At 44.2% G+C, this 18,471-nt stretch overlaps 1 protein-coding gene across 1 annotated transcript in view; it reads left to right on the top strand.

The window, feature by feature from the left end:
• VMP1 (vacuole membrane protein 1) overlaps nucleotides 1–18,471 on the top strand; it is a 195,307-nt gene that overhangs the window by 17,507 nt on the left and 159,329 nt on the right. Inside the window, exon 2 of the mRNA XM_083173766.1 lies at nucleotides 1,189–1,290. Coding sequence (XP_083029892.1) covers nucleotides 1,189–1,290 — 102 coding nt within the window. The remainder of the gene's footprint in view (nucleotides 1–1,188; nucleotides 1,291–18,471) is intronic.

The following is an 18,471-nucleotide window of genomic DNA, read 5'->3' as shown; positions in this document are numbered from 1 at the left end:
ATATATATATATATATATATATACCACTGCCACCAATGACAAGGCTTCCCTGTATGTATGTATGTATGTATGTATGTATGTGTGTGTGTATATGTATATGTATATGTGTATATATATATATATATATATATATATATACATACATACATACATACATACATACATACATACATACATACATACATACATACATACATACAGTGTGGCGAGCCACCGAGCCCGAGAAGCGTGGCGAGCGCAGCGGATACCTTCACAGGTAAACGTGTCCCCTCGCGGGCTTCACAGGTGTCCGCGTCGCCACGGACACCTGTGAAGGCCGCGAGGGGACGCGTATAACTGTGAAGGTATCCGCGTCCCCTCGCGGGGCTCGCTGCGCTCGCCACGCTTCGGGCTCGGTGGCTCGCTGCACTCGCCACACTATTCTATTCTCAACTCCACGCCGACGTGGATAGTGGGGGTATGAAAAGGTCGGAGGACGCGTACCGCCGCCCCTCGCGGGCTCGCTGCGCTCGCCACGCTTCGGGTTCACGTTGATCGTGGGGTGGCGTTAAAAATTGTGGGGGCCATTTAAGACTTCAGGGGGACTATTAGGGCTCTGTGGTCCATTTAACATTGTTTCCTATGTAAAAATCGCGGGCATTGAGGCATTTAACACTAAAATCGCGACCAATCTGACTTTTAACATTGATCCCTATGGGAAAATCGCGGGCATTGCGTCGCACCCGTTTTTTATGTGCCCACGATGGCCGCGATTTTTTACCCCCGACGCCCGCGATTGTAATCGCGGGCGCCGTTCTAGGTAAAGAGTACCATATTTCCTATGTAAGGTAAACATTACATGTCGTTATGATGAATAAAAATGTTTTCTTGGCAATTTTCACACCTATTTAACAAATTCCCTTGGCACTGAAAGGGTTAAGTGTGTACTTCAGCGACTTACACACCCTTTTCTTGTTTTTTTTTTTTTCAATTAATCTCGTTTTCATGCATACTGTAAGGTATTTTTTTGTTTAGCTGCATATCGCTCCAGTTGCCAGGAGCTGACTGTGCTGGAATAGCGCTACATTTGTACAGCTCCGTTGGGCACCATCTAGTGGCTGCCAGCGGTGAAAAAAATTGAATGCAACCCCTAGTTTTTATGATTGCAAGCATAACCACATTCCTATTTTCTTTCTTCCCCCTTCTCAGATTCTCAACTTCAGTTGACGTATGAAATGGCAGAGCATGGCACTGATTGTGAACAGAGGCGTGTTGGAGTGGGTAGAGAACAACACAACGGGAGCTTTACAGGTATAGTTACATATGTTACTAATTATTTAGAGCAGGGGTTCCTAATCTTTTTTTTAATCACAGCACCTTATACCACTTTTACACCAGAATACCGGGTAGGACCCGGGAAATCGAACACGGGAAATTGCCAGGGCATGCCCTGCCTCAGACCCCGTTTACACTGCAATTCAATCCGGGTTATTCCCGGGTAAGGCCCTTTCACACTGAAAACGGATCAGCCCTGTCTTTCCTTGCTGGTGTCATTAAAAATGGACCTTTGGGCTGTTTGAGATGAGGTCACAAGAAAGGGAAAAGGGAGGGAGTGGGTTCTGCTCCCAGCATTGCAGCAAAAATGGCAGACGGAGTAGCTGTGTTGCAGTTTGTGCTGTACTTTTCAGCAATTGAGAGTTTGAAGCAGCTTCTCACCCTGTGCTACTTGCTTCACACTTGGAGGAGGAGAGCACAATTCTTGGCTGAGAGGTCTAGATCTCGACACCAATATTTGTGCCGAAGGAGAGAGCGTGGTAACGCTGCTGCTGCGCTGCTACATGCGCCCTGTGCGGGTCTCCAGCAGATGAACTAATCTGCTAGAGCCGCAGAAGCACCAATCAGCTCTTCGCGCCCCTCTACCCACCTAATAACCCGGATAATGACCATTTACACCACCCTGAGCCCCGGATAAGCCCCGTGTCCGACCCTGAACATTTGCCGGGTCAGATTCCTGGGGAACAGTACCCGTGTTATTTTTTTTCAGCCCATTTACACCATGCCCTGCCCCGGACTGGAGCGGCAATATCCCGGGTCCAACCTCTGGTGTAAAAGGGGTATAAGAGTATCAGAATTTTTTTCTGCCAGGCAACCACCAGCACTGGTTGTGCTCAAAAATAATTAACCATTAATAATTTGAGTTGGTCCTGGACCACAACCCCAGGGCACCCCTGCATGTGTCCCGAGGCACCCCAGGGAGCCACGACACACAGTTTGGGAACCACTGATTTAGAGCTATTATTGAGTGAAACTTTTGGTTAGAGCAATTACATGTGTTTAATTTTTTTTCTTTTTTTCTTGTGGTCAACAAGCACTTACTGAATGAACAGGTATTGTCCATTTCTATTTAAGCTAAGGACCCACACTTTTTTCACTGTGTTAAGTTTAATTGTTTTATAAAGTATGTACATCTTACCAAAGATGTATGCTTTTCCTTAGATGCCATTATTTAAAAACAATTCAGGGATATTCTCCCTTAGAAAGCCCTCACACACTCCACTCCCATTTACATCCTTATCTTGCTCTACACTCCCACCTGCTCCATTTGCTCCGCTAATGCACATTGCCTCTCCTGCCAACTGGTTACCTCTACCCACTCCTGCCTCCAAGAGTTTTAATGTGCTGCCCCCTATCTCTGGAATTCTCTACCTCTCCCTATCAGACTCTTCATTACAAATGGGCTCTCAAGACCCACTTCTTCACCAATCCCAGCCAACTCTCCTCGTAACCTACTTTTAGATGTTCTTTGTCTTCCAAGTCTGTCACCTCTGTCTGTCTGCCCCTCCACTTTAGTATGGAAGGGCCCTGTTCCCTCATGTGCCTTTCCTTCTCTTATGTAAATCATCTCTGTGTATTTCCTTCAACAGTATCTAAAACCTTGTTTCTTTACCACCCTAATGCTTCATTATCGTCAAAAGGCCCACATCGGGAGGTGGACAGTCAATAGGTTGATGGGGTCAAAAGTCAATATGCAAATGGTTGACACAAAAAAAAAAGGTTGAGACATGGCTTTTCATGATTTTTAGGGTTTGGATTAGGCATTTTAGGGTTATAGTTATGCTGCTGGGGGGAACTTGGATGGTTAGGTTTAGACTGCAGAAGGGCAGAGTTTGGGTTTGGCACTTGATGGGGAGCTAGGGTTAGGCACTTGGTGGAGGGTTAGGTTTATGCTGCTGAATGGATGGGGTCAGGGTTAGTCACTTGGTGGAGGGTTAGGTTTAGGCTGCAGAAAAGGAAGGTTAGGGCTAGGTACTTGGATGAGGGTAAGGATTAGGGTGCAGAAGGGGTGGGTTTAGGGTTAGGCACTTGGTTATGGGTTAAGTTTAGCGTTAGGGTTAGGCACTTGGTTATGGGTTAAGTTTAGGGTTAGGCACTTGGTGGAGGGTTAGGCTTAGGCTGCAGAAGGGGAGGGACTCGACACTTGGGGCAAAATGCAATATGTTGTGAGAATCAGAAAGTCAGAGATTTTGGGAGAGTTTTACAATTTCTTTAAGGTGTAATCCAGGGGTTCCCAAAGTTTTTGGATCACAGCACCCTGAAGCATCAGAAATTTTTTCGCGACACCCCTAGGCTAAAGGTTTCTTATTGAGAAAGTCAGAAACAAATATTAAGTTAAATAAATTGTGTTTTATATCTCATCCTTAGGATCAGTTATGTGGTAATGGACAGGATTCACTTCTGTTTGTGTACAATTTGACTATTTTCTCTTTCGTCCATCCTGGTGACACAGCTAACCTTGGGATGTAGGAGGATCCGCAGGAGCCAAGGCACCTATGCTGAAAGTCTTTGGGAGCAGGCTCCTCCCTTCTGCATCCCATGAAGCTTCAGTTCGTTTTAGGTGCCCACAGGAGTGGTTGCTATGCTGAGCGGCTGCTCCTGCATCCGCCGTTTTTTCTTTGGAATTGTTTTAGATAGTTAGGTTTTTATTATTTTATTAACTGTCTTAGTTAGTGCAGGTTTTGAGAGCGCAGCAGAGGCTGACAGAAGCGCGTCCTGTCAACTCTCTGTATTATGCAGGGGGACGCTTTCTCCTCCCACTGCACAGCGCTTAACCCCTTCTCAGAAGAGGTTTGCCTTTGCCCTGGGGGTGTTCTGAATCGGCTCCTTGCATAGAAGGGGATAGCGGGGGACGGACCCCCCGCGATGGTGGGCGCCATCTTGAATGGGATTATAGACTGAAATCTCTTGAATGGGTTTATAGACTGACTGGAAGTGGTCCGGGAGAGAAGGGGAGGCACTGGAGGTGAGGAGAAACAGTTGTCGGAGCGGCTTAAGGGGGGAAAGGCGCCAAGAAGGCTACCCTACCCTGCTGAAGCAGAGACTTGGTCTCTTCCTGCTCTGTGTGCCGGCGCCATTTCTTTCCATGCTGTGGAGCTGAATCTAAGTGCAGACAGTGCCGTTTCTCCTGGACAACACTTCCCCTGCTGATTGCTGAGGTCACTGACAGCAGAAAGCAGACAGCTAAGTACACTGTATACATTGCTCTGTGCTTTTCCTGACATTGTGTACCGTGGGTTAATCATGACTGAAGGGTGTGATGTTGCTGCTGTGGGGGAGGGAGCGCTGGCCATGTTACTTGACTGCAGATTTTGTGGGGTTAAATGAACATATGAACAGATGGATCAGGGGGATTTGTGCGCTTCATGTGCGTCTGTACCCAGTGGAGCGTAAGTCCAGGGGTCTGAGCAATCTGAACCTGCGTGGGCTGCTGCGTTGGGGAGGTCTATGAAGTCCTTTTTCTAGACATCCTTTAGCTCTGTTAAATTTGGATTCTTATGAGGAGGGTGTGTGTGTGAAGAGGATTTAAATTGGGAACAGATTGAAGAGGCTGATGCTTCTGTCCCTTGTATTGAGGATTTAATCCTTGCTGTAAAACAGGCTTTATATCTGTCGAAGGAGGATAAAGTACATGCTCATTGTGTTTTTAAAAGAATGCGTAGATATTCTGTGACATTCCCTTCTGATGAAGGTATAGTTTCCTTGTTGGGTGAAGCATGGAAAGTTGACTGTCAAAAAGTTTTGTAAACATGTACCCCATGCCTGAAGAGCATGTGAAGTTATGGGAGAAGGTCCCTTTAGTGGATGCTCCTGTAGCCAGATTGTCTAAGGCCACAGCTTTGCCTGTGCAGGGTGGGGCGGCCTTTAAGGACCCCGTGGACAAGAAAGTGGAAGGATGCCTTAAGGCAGTTTTTGAAGGAGTGGGTTTTACGCCCCATTATTGCCTCGGCTTGGATGGCCAAAGCAATGATTAAGTGGGCAGAAGCCTTGGGGAGTCAGCTGCCTGATTCGGAGGCCTTTACCTTGGCCGAAAAGCTCAGATGTGCTGCAGAGTACATTACTGAGGCTGGGGAAGAAGGTGCAAAAAGGTATCCGCCGCATCAGTGTCTGCAAAGAGAGCCCTCTGGCTAAAGGCTTGGGAAGTAGACCGTGAATCTAAAAAGTCTCTTGAGTCTTTGGCCTTTAAGGGGGAGTTACTTTTTGGGTCTGAGCTTGAATCCATCATAAAGCAAGCTACGGGGGGGAAAGAGTACCTTTCTTCCTACCACAGCTAAAACTTCAGGGTCAAAATTTTGAGTTTTTAAACCTTCTTTTCACTCCTACTTTCGTGGTGGAGCATCCAGCAGAGGACAGGTGGGAAGAGGTAGGTTCCCTAACAGTAAGGGAAAAGATTCCAAATCCAGGGTTGGAGCCTTTTACAAGAAGCAGGTGTCAAAATGAGAGGATAATTCCTCTATATGACGGGGCGGAGATTCCCCGTTCTGGCCTCAGAGTTGGGTTTCACCTCCTGCAGTTTCGGGACTGGTGGAACATTCCCACCTCGGACCCTTGGGTTTACTCCATTGTTTCCAGGGTTTACCAGATAAATCTCAGGGGCGGTGCACCACAGATATTTCTCCCCACTCCTTTACCAAGGGAAACCAGCATGCGATCTGCCCTCCTGAGGACAGCAATGTCTCAGAGGGAAAGGGGTGGTGGTCCCGGTCCCTCAGGAGGAACGAAAGAAAGGATTGTATTCAATCCTCTTCTTGGTCCCCAAACCAGATGGGTCTTTTAGACCCATTCTAAATTTAAAGTCTTTGAACCAGCATCTTTGGGTGGATCATTTCCGCACTGGAGTCTCTGCGTTTGCAGCTTAGAGCCAGGGGAATATCTAGCATCAGTGGATATTCAGGATACTTATCTTCATATACCCATTTGCAAGGAACATCAGTCCTTACTTCGCTTTGCAATAGGAGAGATCCATTTGCCGTTCCAGGCTCTACCTTTTGGTCTGGATAGGCCCCGAGGGTCTTTACAAAAGAGATGGCGGCCCTCCTAATGAGAGGAATAGTGATTATTCCCTACTTAGATGATCTACTATTCAAAGCGGAATTGGAGGAAAGACTTCAGGGACACCTGAAAATAGCGACATGGTTTTTACAAGACATGGGATGGGTGTTGAATCTTCCCAAGTCTCAATTGATTCCAAAACAGAGACTACAGTTTCTGGGGGTAAATCTGGACACCCACTTACACCGGGTTTTTCTGCCAGAGTCCGAAGCACATCCGTCAGCTGGTGTTGATGATCTTGCAGACACCAAGTCCAACAGTTTGGCAGGCAGTGAAACTTCTCGCCAAAATGGTGGCAACGTTCGAGACGCTCCAGTTTGCCAGGTTTCATTCATGGACTTTTCAAATGAACATCCTTTCATGTTGACCAGGGAACGTGAAGACTATGAAACGGGAGAGATTGTCCCTGTCTCAAGAGACGAAGGAGTCCTTAGTCTGATGGATTGACACGGAGACGTTGCAGCTGGGGCGTTCCTTTTGCTCTTGGGACTGGGTGGTTATCACAACCGATGCCAGTCTCGGGGGCTGGGGGGCAGTGGCTCTTCACCTATGGTTGCAGGGCCTGTGGTCAAGTCACGAATCCAAACTGGCAATAAGTATATTGGATCTTCGGGCGGTTTGGAAAACTCTTCAGCAGGCGGAGGATCTTCTGAAGGTATTCCCAATACGGGTGCAGTCGGACAACGCCACGGCTGTGGCTTCCCTAAATCATCAGGGCGGGACTCGCAGCATGATGGCGATGCAGGAAGTCTCGCAAATTTTCAGGTGGGCAGAAATCAACATTCCGGTTCTATCAGCTGTGTTCATTCCGGGGATCCGGAATGCGGAGGCGGATTTCCTCAGAAGAGATGACCTGCTGGAGGGGGAATGGTCGTTACACCAGGAGATTGTGCGTCGCTGGGGGCTCTCAGAAGTGGATTTAATGGCATCCAGGAACAACTGTCAGGTTCCGAGTTTTCGTACATGGACCAGGGATCTTTTCTTTCAGAAAAGAATAGCTTTCTTACCTGAGGTTCAAACTTTGTTTTAGGGCGTGAACAGGTTTAAACCTCCATATAGGCAGCCAGTGATGCCTTGGGATTTGTCTTTGGTTCTCTCAGTATTACAGAACCCTCCTTTTGAACCACTAAGGTTGGGTGACCTTAAATTTGTTTCTTGGAAATCAACCTTTTTGTTAGCCATTGCTTCGGCTAGGCGTGTATCAGAGCTTGGAGCGTTGTCCTGCAAGTCTCCAGATTACATTTTTCATGAAGATAGGGCTGTGCTTTGAACAGTGCCTATTTTCTACCTAAGGTAGTTTCTTCCTTTCATTTAAATCAGGAAATTGCTTTCGGTATTTTCGTGAAGGGCTTAAAAATAGTGCCAAATTAAGGAAATTGGACGTAGTTCGCGCCTTGCGAATATATACGTGGAAAGGGTAAAGGACATCCGCAAAACGGATCTGCTGTTGATGCTGTATGATGTGCATAAGAGAGGGTGGCCTGCTTCTAAGCAGACCATTGCTTGATGGTTGAGGTCAGTCATTGCTTTTGCTTACACCAAGGTAGGTAGACCTGTTCCTACTCTGATAAATGCACATACCACCAGGTAAGTTGCTTCCTCTTGGGGCTACAGCAGAGCAGTTGTGCAGGGCTGCCACTTGGTCCTCTGTTCATACCTTTACCAAATTTTACAGGTTCCATGAGTTCGCGTCGGAGGATGCTTCATTTGGACGGGCAGTGATGAGAACTGTTGGTCTGAGCGTACCCACCCAAAAGACCAGCTCGTAAATGTCCCAAGGTTAGCGGTGTCACCAGGATGGATTTTTGTAAGAACTTACCGTTCAAACACCTTTACCTGAGTCCATCCTGGTGACACAGCGATCCCTCCCTTACGCTCAGTAAGTCATACCGTTCATTTTTGTCATGTTATGGTTATATGATTGTGCATATAAGATGTCGGGCATTGTACTGAGTTATGTATCCTAATGTGCTTTAGAAGTTGAACTGAAGCTTCATTGGATGCAGAAGGGAGGAGCCTGCTCCCAAATACTTTCAGCATAGGTGCCTTGGCTCCTGCGGACCCTCCCACATACCAAGGTTAGCTGTGTCACCAGGATGGAAGTTCTTACAAAAATCCCCTTATAATGGACATAAAAATCTTTAATTGGTCCTGGACCACCAACCCAGGGCACCCCTGCAAGTCCCCCAAGGCACACCAGGGTGCCACGGCACACAGTTTGGGAACCACTGGTGTAATCTATTACATGGCAAAATCAACCTGGTTTTTCACAAGTACTGATTGCTGATTTGAAAAATGGAAAAACTCTTAACATTTCTCACACCCTATTACATTTGGCCCACGGATGGTGTAATGGTTAGCATTACTGCCTCACAGCACTGAGGTCATGGGTTCAATACCCACCCTGGCCCTAACTGTGCGGAGTTTGTATATTCTCCCCGTACTTGCGTGGGTTTCCTCCGGGTTCTCCGGTTTCCTCCCACAATCCCAAAAAAATATACAGGTAGGTTAATTGGCTCCCAAAAAATTAACCCTAGAATGTCTGTGTGTGCATGTAAATGTGGTAGGGAATATAGATTGTAAGCTCCACTGGGGCAGGGACTGATGTGAATGGTCAAATATTCTCTGTGTAAAGCGCTGCGGAATCTGTGTGCGCTATATAAGAAACTGCTAATAAATAAATAAATGGCTGAAAGTTAGGTTTAGCTTACAGAAGGGGAGGGTTAAGGTTAGGCAGCAGAAGGGGCCTATCTGGATTAGACACTAGGGGGAAGGGTTAGGTTTAAATAAGAAACACAAACACATGTCGACTGTTCGCATGTCTGTTAACTGTCGACCATCTGGTGTTGACCTATTGACTATGTAGACACTGTCAATCCTTTAATTCACTTTCAATTGTAATTAAGTTTACATAAAAACGTTTTTCCTAGTACATATTTATAAAACTTATTTGACTTTTTGACTAAAGCCTTGGTTATATGCTTACTAAATACAGGTGTATTAGTGTCCCATGTAAGCATACTAATAAATTAAATTTTGACAAATTCATCAATGTGCCCTAATATTTTTGGCATCCATGTAGCTGAGTGTTTTTGCTTTGGATTCGGTACTTTTTTTCTTGAGCATTTTTTCTTGGCACAATGCATAGAACACTCCTCTGAAAAGCCACTACTAATTACTGGTGGTAGAATGTTGCATGGCATTATTAGTGCATGTACTGAGTTGACGCATCACAGTAAGCAGATACACAGTGCAGAGGGGGTGGAGGGATCTGTAAACATCCCTCTTCACAACCCGGTGCTCAATTCAGTGGAGCTCTGGGAACCAAAGCCATCTGATGATGGTCTTTTTACTCTTATTCAAATTTGCTTGCGATTTTAAACCTAAAAAACTATCAATTATAAATGTCCTTACAATTTCAACACCATGCTCCATGCCGACTTCTTGTTCTGTTCCTATGGAATAGCATCACATTCAGATCCCGCTACTCTCTTCATAACAGAGTCTGACTATTTAACTTGTATTAACATTTACATAGTGCTAGCATGTTCCCCAGTATTGTTATTTGGGCCTGTAAGAACTACCCTTGCTAGGTGGGTCGGGGAAACTTTGCCTACATTTAAGAGAATACAGTGGCTCCAATTTTGACTTTCGCCGGTTACCCTCAACTCCTAATACCTTGTTGGCAACTCTACTGCTTGGCAGTCGGCACTGACAAATCCACTGCTCTACCTCATGGGGCCACACTATCCCATGAAATGAGCCAATAACTGTTAGATTATTTATGTCTTCCTAAAATTCTGGTGACCTATCCACTGAACATTCTTAACTTTTATTCATAAGTCCCACAGAGCTGTACACAGGGATGGAACATAGCAGCATTACATTGTGCCTGAGTCTTCAGGCAGAGTAGTTACAGCCTATGGACAAGCATACAAATTTACAGATATACTGAAATAAGATCTGTAGATTAGGCAGCAACACAGGGAGAGAGGACCCTGATTTATGGAGTCATTAAAGCAGTGGAGGAAGTTAGGAGTCAGACTTAATGTTTTATTTTGTGGTACCTTTCCTAGGCTTAGGTCTGCTCCTAGCTTGATTATTTAAATGATGTTTTAACATTTATTTCCAAACCTAAGTCTGTCAAGGATTAGCCTGAGATAGCTATTTATCTAAAGTCAAACTCATTTTCTGAACATCCTTAATTATAACCCATGAAGCCTTGGTACATAGTTGCGTGTCTTCATGTTCACAAATGATATGCAAGGACCTCAAATAGCAAAAAGAAAACGGACTGAATATTGATGGTAAATATTTCCTACCCTGGACTACATAGTCATTGTGGCATCTGCTTAGACATAAAATGAGCCTTAATCCAGATAAATCCTTTAATTTGATAATGACCAAAATTTGGACTAACAGCTTGTATTGCTTCCTACACCTTAAGAGAGTGTATTCTGTACTTTATTATGAGGAGGATGATCAAATTCTTCACATTTTCTGATGCTAAAGAGAATCCTGTACGATTTGAAGCCTGGCCACAAGCAGAGGATTACACCAGTTCAGTGGTGAGAGTGTTTTCAGAACTACATCTTGTACACTATGGTCAATTCTCCCTGAAATGGACTATACTGAGTGTTTTTTTTATTTAAGGGCTAAAGAGGATGTAAAATGCTATGTCTGGCTAAAAGTGCATAAGTGGAAAATAATTATCCTTTTAAAATTGGGTTATAACTGGATGCTCTATTTTTCACAAATAAGTATTCGTTTTGCATGGACGGAGTTGAAACCAAAAGACCTTGTTCTCTGTACAGCGCTGCGGAATATGTATGCGCTATATAAGATACTGTAAATAAAATAAATTGTATGGAAGTCATAAAGGTGGACTAGGGTAGACCATATATTGTGACATATTTATTCCAGGCCTGTTTAAAGTCACATTAAAACATTGATTCCAGAGAGAGAAAAGCATAATTTGCTGACATTTTAGAATTTTGTTTAGTGTAGTATTTTGTAGATGGTACAACTGTTTATAAAAAGAAACCATGTAGAAAATAAAAAGGAGAGAAAAAAACAAGAAGAAATCCCCCCACTCCCCCTGTGTTCGCAGTGGCGGTAGCAGAACACATTTTTCAAAAACACTCCTGACTCCTGCAGCAGCCAATAAAAGTCCCCAGCGCCGCCGCTGCCTCATCCAATCACTGCAGAGCGACCTGAGGCTGAGACCTCTGACCTTCCTTCCCTGCAGTGCGTCATCCTGACATACGCCGGGCACAGACTCCCCGCAAAGCCGCAGCGCCTCCTGACTCTCCTGCTGTGTGGATCAGCAAGGGAGACAGCTGCTGCTACCCACTTCTAAAACCGGGGTCTTTCCCCCGGCCCCGCAGCCGCACCTTTAACATGCAACCCCTGGGCAAAAGGGCATGTTACCCCTGGCAAATGGCATGCAACCCATAGCAATGAGCATGTAGGTAAGCGGCAGTTATGTGACATAATATGTACTAAGCATTACAGCATGTGGTATTATATGTAATGGGCATCCCGGTGTTTTGTAGAATGTGTAATGGGCATTACGGTGTGTGGTGTAACGTGTACTGGGCATTATGGCCTGTGGAATAACATGTAATGGGTGTGTGACATGTGTAATAGGCATTGCATTGTAAAAAAAATTCTGTGCCTTCTGCGCGTACTGCCCCTATTTTTATTTTGTCTGGCTCCTACACTTTTATGCTGGCTCCTAGATTTTTAAAAAATTTGTTAAGCCCTGCTAATGGGCAAAACCATGTGCACTCCAGGTGGCGCTAATGTAACAAGGCGCATTTATTTTTCTATTCAATTGGGATCGAATTGCACAGCACAGTGTAAACATTCAATTCTGTACTATACAGTCTTGCCTGCACAGTCTATTTTTCTATTTGATTTAGTCACCAAACCACCGCTTAAGGATCGGCATTGAATGCAAAAACCATTTGCTGTCTATTCAATTCGATTTTGACTGTATAGTCAAAATCAAATTGAAAACTAGTCAGATTCTCACTGTGTGTACAGGGCTTTAGATTTGGGTATTTTGCTTCTGTGCAGGGTAGATTCTGTCTGCTTTATTTTCACACTGCAATTTAGATTTCAGTTTGAACACGCCCCATCCTAGTGATTGAGCTCCACCGCCATATGGACCAAGTTTGATCTGGATATATGATTGACTGTAGGACAACTTTACGATACTCCCTTATGAGTTTAGTGAATAGTTTATATTCTACATTTGTTGGAGCTATAGTTTTAGACGATGAAGACAAGACCTAAGTGGCCAAATTTAAAATGCAAATGGGAAGAATGACTACACATTATGGAGTTACAGAGATTAGTAAGTGTTTCATGGTGGAGAATATTTAACTCTCTATTTAAGCCACCTTGGGCTTGGGTTTACAAAGGTTTGAGCATCTTTTATAGGTCCACTTAAAGAGTGTATTTGTCGCCTAGGCTATCTGCTTGTGCGGAAGATATTTGCGGTAGGCGGACACCTTTCCAAAAGACCTTTTTGTTTGTTGTTCCTGTAGGGGTGCCTGTGCCCTAGATGTGTACCCCCCAAAATGTTAGGGACTTGCCCGACTAATGAGGTCACCTGGACGTGGTGGGCAAGCCATTACTTATGGCCATAAATAAGCGAAGAACCTCGCTAAAAATGCAAAATTTTATTGCAATATTTTAAATTGGGAGTTTGATTTGTGCAACTGCACCTTTTGACTTTGTATGCAGTTCTACTGAAAGGTCTCCGCAGGGTCGCACCTCTCAGGACCCCACCCCTGTGTGCCTGTGTATACACCCTAGGTTTATTGACATTTTTTTTTAAAAGTAGGATCTACCAGAATTGAGGTATTGATTGTCCATTTGAGTTACGACCTGATTAAGATGAAGTTTGCATTCAGAATATGTAACTTTGGTAGCGGGTGTTGGAGAGTTTTTCAAGTTCGGAAAAGCAGTAGTCAGGGAGGAGTGAGTTGACCGGTACATGGAGCCTTATGCTGTGTACACACAGTGAGATTCCCTTGCTATTCGACTAAAGGTGCCCACAGACGCATCAATTATCGAATGCGTTTTGTACTTTTTAAGTACAAAACGCATCGTATGTACAATTATCGGGTGGTGTTTATGGGCTTGTGCGATGCGCGTTCCAGGGAGCCCGATATTGTATGTCTAAAAAAGTACGTGCTGTACACACTTTTTTAGACTACATCTGTAAATTAACATTACAAACATGGGTTAATCGCATCGCATCGCATGCATCCAAGTGCACATTGCATAGCAAGCTAGAAGAAAAATTGTTTAGAACCATTGTACAGTCAAAAACGCATAGCACAGTAAAATTGATGCGTCTGTGGGCACCTTTAAGATTTGAGTGCTATGCAATCTTTGCTAACTCTGTACTATTTACATACAATTCATACAATCTGCATTAGATTTGCACTATATAGTCATTGCTGCCCTGTCTATCTGGGTTTCAATTTGTGCTGTCATGGGAGCGCATATTGGGATCGCAAGGTAAAAAACCTGTGCGATCTGCATGCGATTTTGACTAGATAGTGAAATTCTAATGTCAAATCTCACCGTGTGTACACAGCATTACTCTAACCTATATATTTTTTTATAAGGGTTAAAATATTGCTATCACCACCAAGCAGTCATGACTTCTGCTTGTTTTGATTGTCTGATGCTATAATCATTTCTCACTCTTCTTGGCTCCTTGTGCCCTGCTGACATCCACTAGAGTGCATTCAGAGCCCTCCCACACTCACTGATGTCTTTGATGGCGCAGGTCACTGTTGTAATTTGACGACTTGATTAGGTGCTTTCACCAAGCTAGAGAGGTTAACTGTGCCCCCACCCCTGCAGGCTGGATCCCCTTGATACATTGTGTACAAGAAGGAACATCCCCTTATCTTATCTCTACTAGCGATAACATACAGTATAAGAAGCAGCATAGATCGGCTGAAAGTTTGACTTGCCATATTTATTTTGAATCTGCTTCAGAAAAAAAATTGTATATGCAAACGGTCATGCAAATCCCTGCCAGGATATTTTAGTTAACCATTTGTTGTGACTCAGTGACTGCTGTTCTATTCTGTATGTCGGTGGTCATTTGTGTACTGCAGGCATTCCCAACCTGAGGGATTCTGATTAAACCATCTGTGCTGAAGCCTGGATATCACTAAAACCTGCACTGTTGGTGTGCCTTGAGGACCGTGGTTGGGAATGCCTGCTGTACTGTATATTACTGATGCACTTTACTTCACCAAAAAAATAATCCTGTCCCAGACAAAGTGCTGAGGGAAATCCAGGCATCCCTTTCTTAGTGTTCACTCTAGGATTTTTTTAGGGCAGGGTGCTGACCACCAGGCAGGGCACTTGTTTTTCAATCGGGAGGGCACATTTTATGCTAGAAATTTACATAAGAAAAAAAAAAATATATATATATATATAAAAGATTGCACACTGCACTAGGATTACGCCCATTAAACATTGTCATACTCTGCTATGCCCATTACATATTCTGCCGTAATGACAATTACACATTATGGCACACACTGTAATACCTCTTACACATTATACCATACACCATAATGCCCATTACACATGATGGCATACACCGTGTAATACCAATTACACATGATGAAACACACTGAAAGTTCACAGCGGAATGTCAGTTCGGTGGGGGGGCAGCATAAGGGCGCACAGTGCCACACACAAAAAGGGCAGGGTTCATTTGGAGGTTTTAAAAATGGGCAGGGTGCAGCACCCTGAAGCAAAGAAACTTAGAGAGAACACTCACTGTCTATTATATTGTATTAATTTCAATGATTGTCTAAAACACAACTGCTAAGCTAAATTAATATAACATGAGATCTAAATACAGCAGCATGTAGCAGCTCTAGTGACCATAACACCATGGGAAATATAGAGATGAAATTTTCCCATTTATAAGAGGTGTGTGTGTGTGTGTGTGTGTGTGTGTGTGTGTGTGTGTGTATATATATATATATGTATGTGTATATGTATATATGTGTGTGTGTGTATATATAGCAGTTTACTTGCCCTGTGTGTTTCCACACTGGATATAGATAGAAGGGTGACGGTGGCACTCAGAGGACTTGGAAGAACTGAATAAGGCAGAGACTGTCTCTGCCTTATTCAGTTCTTCCAAGTCCTCTGAGTGCGGCCATTTTTTTTTTTTTTGGTCAGGAATAAAAAAAAAAAAGAAGTGCCTGGGAAATCCCAGGATCTGTAGCCCACCTCTTCAACCTGATGTAAATGTAGAATATAGGGAAAAAATAAGCTACATCTTTCCTTTTTATTTCTTTATTTATCTTTTATAAAAAATAAAAAAATAAACATTTTTTTTATATATGTTAAAGCTGATCAGGGACAAGGTGGGTCTAGAACCTGTAACACCTAGCTTCCCAGGCACAGTCAAATGGCAAATTGTATTTGCTTAACCTCTGATTCTGAGCCAATGCATGATCATGTGCGCAGTGGTTCAGAATCGGTGATCGCTAGTGCTGCAGAAAGATTTATTGGAACCGGGTCGCATATGATCTCCTATGCTAAAGGTCTGCATATACTGTAATATCGTGTGTGGTCCATAGAGCTCTCCAGTAGGCAGTTGCTGAGGTATCGCATGCGAGGCTGCATGCAATCCTTTTGGATTATTGTATGGGGGCCTTTAGACTCCTCAGTCCTCAATATTGCAATCTGCAAACTGGGACTTCCAGCTTTTCCTGCATCTCCTGAGTTTATTAAAAACCAAGAGTTTGCATATTGAGTACCTTCTCATGCTGTGTAAGTCAAGTTAGTAACGTGTGGAGTTGAATGAGCTTAACATGTATAGTTCATTTTAATTTTCAATCAATATTAGATATGTTCTAAGCATATCACCTAGAAGAGTCAAAAATTTACATCCCTATTGTCCCCCTGTTCCAGCACTAATAATCGATGTGGTATATGGTGGATTGAACCATATATGGCATTATCATTCTGTACATAATGTCTTCGCCCTCTTAAGGGCCCTATATACGCAGACATTTGTGCCAGAGATTCAGAACAGGAGATTCAGCATGGGAGATTTCAAATCTGTCACAACTGTCACAGAAAGTGACGTAAAAAACTGCACTTTATCACAAAAATAATGCTATATGGTATAGACAGTAATTTCCTAAATAAAATACATTTCCTTAATAAATAAATGTTGGTGGCATAGTGCCCCCCCTCACCCCAAACAAACATTGGTGACCTAGTGTGTCTTCCCCCCCCCCCCCCCTCCCCCAACCAAATAAACATTGTAGCTAGTGGCACCCCCTAAAAAAAAAGGTTTAACCATTGGTGGCTAGTGGCAACCCCGCTCAGCAAACTTTTAACCGTTGGTGGCAGTGAGGAAAAAAATAATAATAATTACCCAGTCTGGAGTCCAGCGTCGCATTATCTCACTCCTGCAGCTGACTGAAGAGGGCGGGCGCGGCAGACAGTAGGCAGTGTCAGCAGTTATTCACTTCAGGTAGGCATCGGCGGGGCTCCAGGTCAGCGCGGGGGGCATGATGGCGACGTTCTTTGGTGTCTTCAGCTCAGAAATGTCCTGCTCATCTGCCCGTGGCCACACATGCGGGAGATAAACAGGAGCTTTCTGAGCGACTGCTCTGAAATGTCCGGCGGGTCCGATGGGTCCATTCTGAATCTTGGGCAGATTCAGAATGGCTTTTTCTGAGTGATTTGTTAAAATCGCTCAGAAAATGCCTGAATATGCCATAATGGGAGATTAAGCATGAGAGATTTTTAAATCTCTCACTTAGGGCGTTTGCTCCTGATGTCGACCTAATAACCTATCCTGGCACCATATGTAACAGGGTCAGTGCATATACATGGATATACACAATTTACAGGCCATTAAACTGAGTGCATCAGTGGGCATTGCCGTAGTAGTCTGGGTATCACTGGTAACTGCTATGTTTCCTGTCTCCATCCTCAGTACAGTGGGGAACAATCCTCTTCTGGGTCAAAACAGGAGGATCCAATGTCTATGGCTTGTTCTTCCCTGATTTTCCTCAAAATACGGGAGATCATAGGGAAAGGAAGAAACACATTCCCCAGGTTGAAGTTCCAACACAGGAAGAAGACCTCTACCCCTTCTGTCCTGGGTACTTGATCTCTCAAATAGAACAATTCATTTTTTTTGTCTGATTTGTCGCCATGAGATCTATCTGAGGCATCTCAAACCTCTTCACCATTTCTGTAAAAACTTGTGGGTCCAGTTCCCATTCTCCGGGTAATACTTGGTGTCTGCTGAGGAAGTCTGCAACCATATTGTTCTCTCCCGGAACATGTAGTGCTGTCAGAGAGAGAAGACTTTTCTGCCAAAGACAGTATGCCTGAGACCTCTTCCCACAGGATCTGACTCTTGGTTCCGCCTTGGCAATTCAAGTAGGCTACAACTGCTGTGTTGTCTGACAGTACCCTCAGATGAGTGTTCAAAATGAGATGTTGGAAAGGGATCATGACTCTCTGTACTGATCTCATCCCTCTCTGATTCGAGGACATTCTCTGCTCCTTACGGGACTAAGTATCCTGACCATTTTCTCTTTTCAGATGCCCTCCCCAGCCTGTTTTACTTGTGTCTGTTGTTAGTACTGTATTCTGGGGTTGGAACAGTGACGTCTCCCTGGATTTCAGCTGCACACTTAGCCACCAATTTAGAGATTTTCTTGCCGTCTGACTTAGTTCTACTTTGTAGTCTTAAGGCTGTGCCTCTCTTCACAAAGTGCACAAGTTTCTTTGAAGGTCATTCATCCTCCATCTTGCCCATGGGACCAACTCTATCGTGCATGCCAGCATTCCAAGCAGACAAAGCACTTGACGCAGATAGCGCTTTCTCTGTTTTTGCACCACCGCAGTCAGAAATTGAATTCTGTCGCATCTGTCCTCTGAGAGGGCGAGCGCGTAATGCACTGTATCTACAATAACACCTAGAAACAGCAGTTTTTGACACGGCTCCAATCGACTTTTTTGGTTGGTTGATTAACCACCCGTGAAATTGTAGGATAGAGATTGTCTTCTCTAGCACCT

Source organism: Crinia signifera, chromosome 2 (assembly GCF_055691185.1).
Source record: "Crinia signifera chromosome 2, ASM5569118v1, whole genome shotgun sequence".
Classification (NCBI taxonomy): domain Eukaryota; kingdom Metazoa; phylum Chordata; class Amphibia; order Anura; family Myobatrachidae; genus Crinia; species Crinia signifera.
Note: the sequence above shows the minus strand (reverse complement) of the source record. Positions and strands in the feature narration are given on the sequence as shown.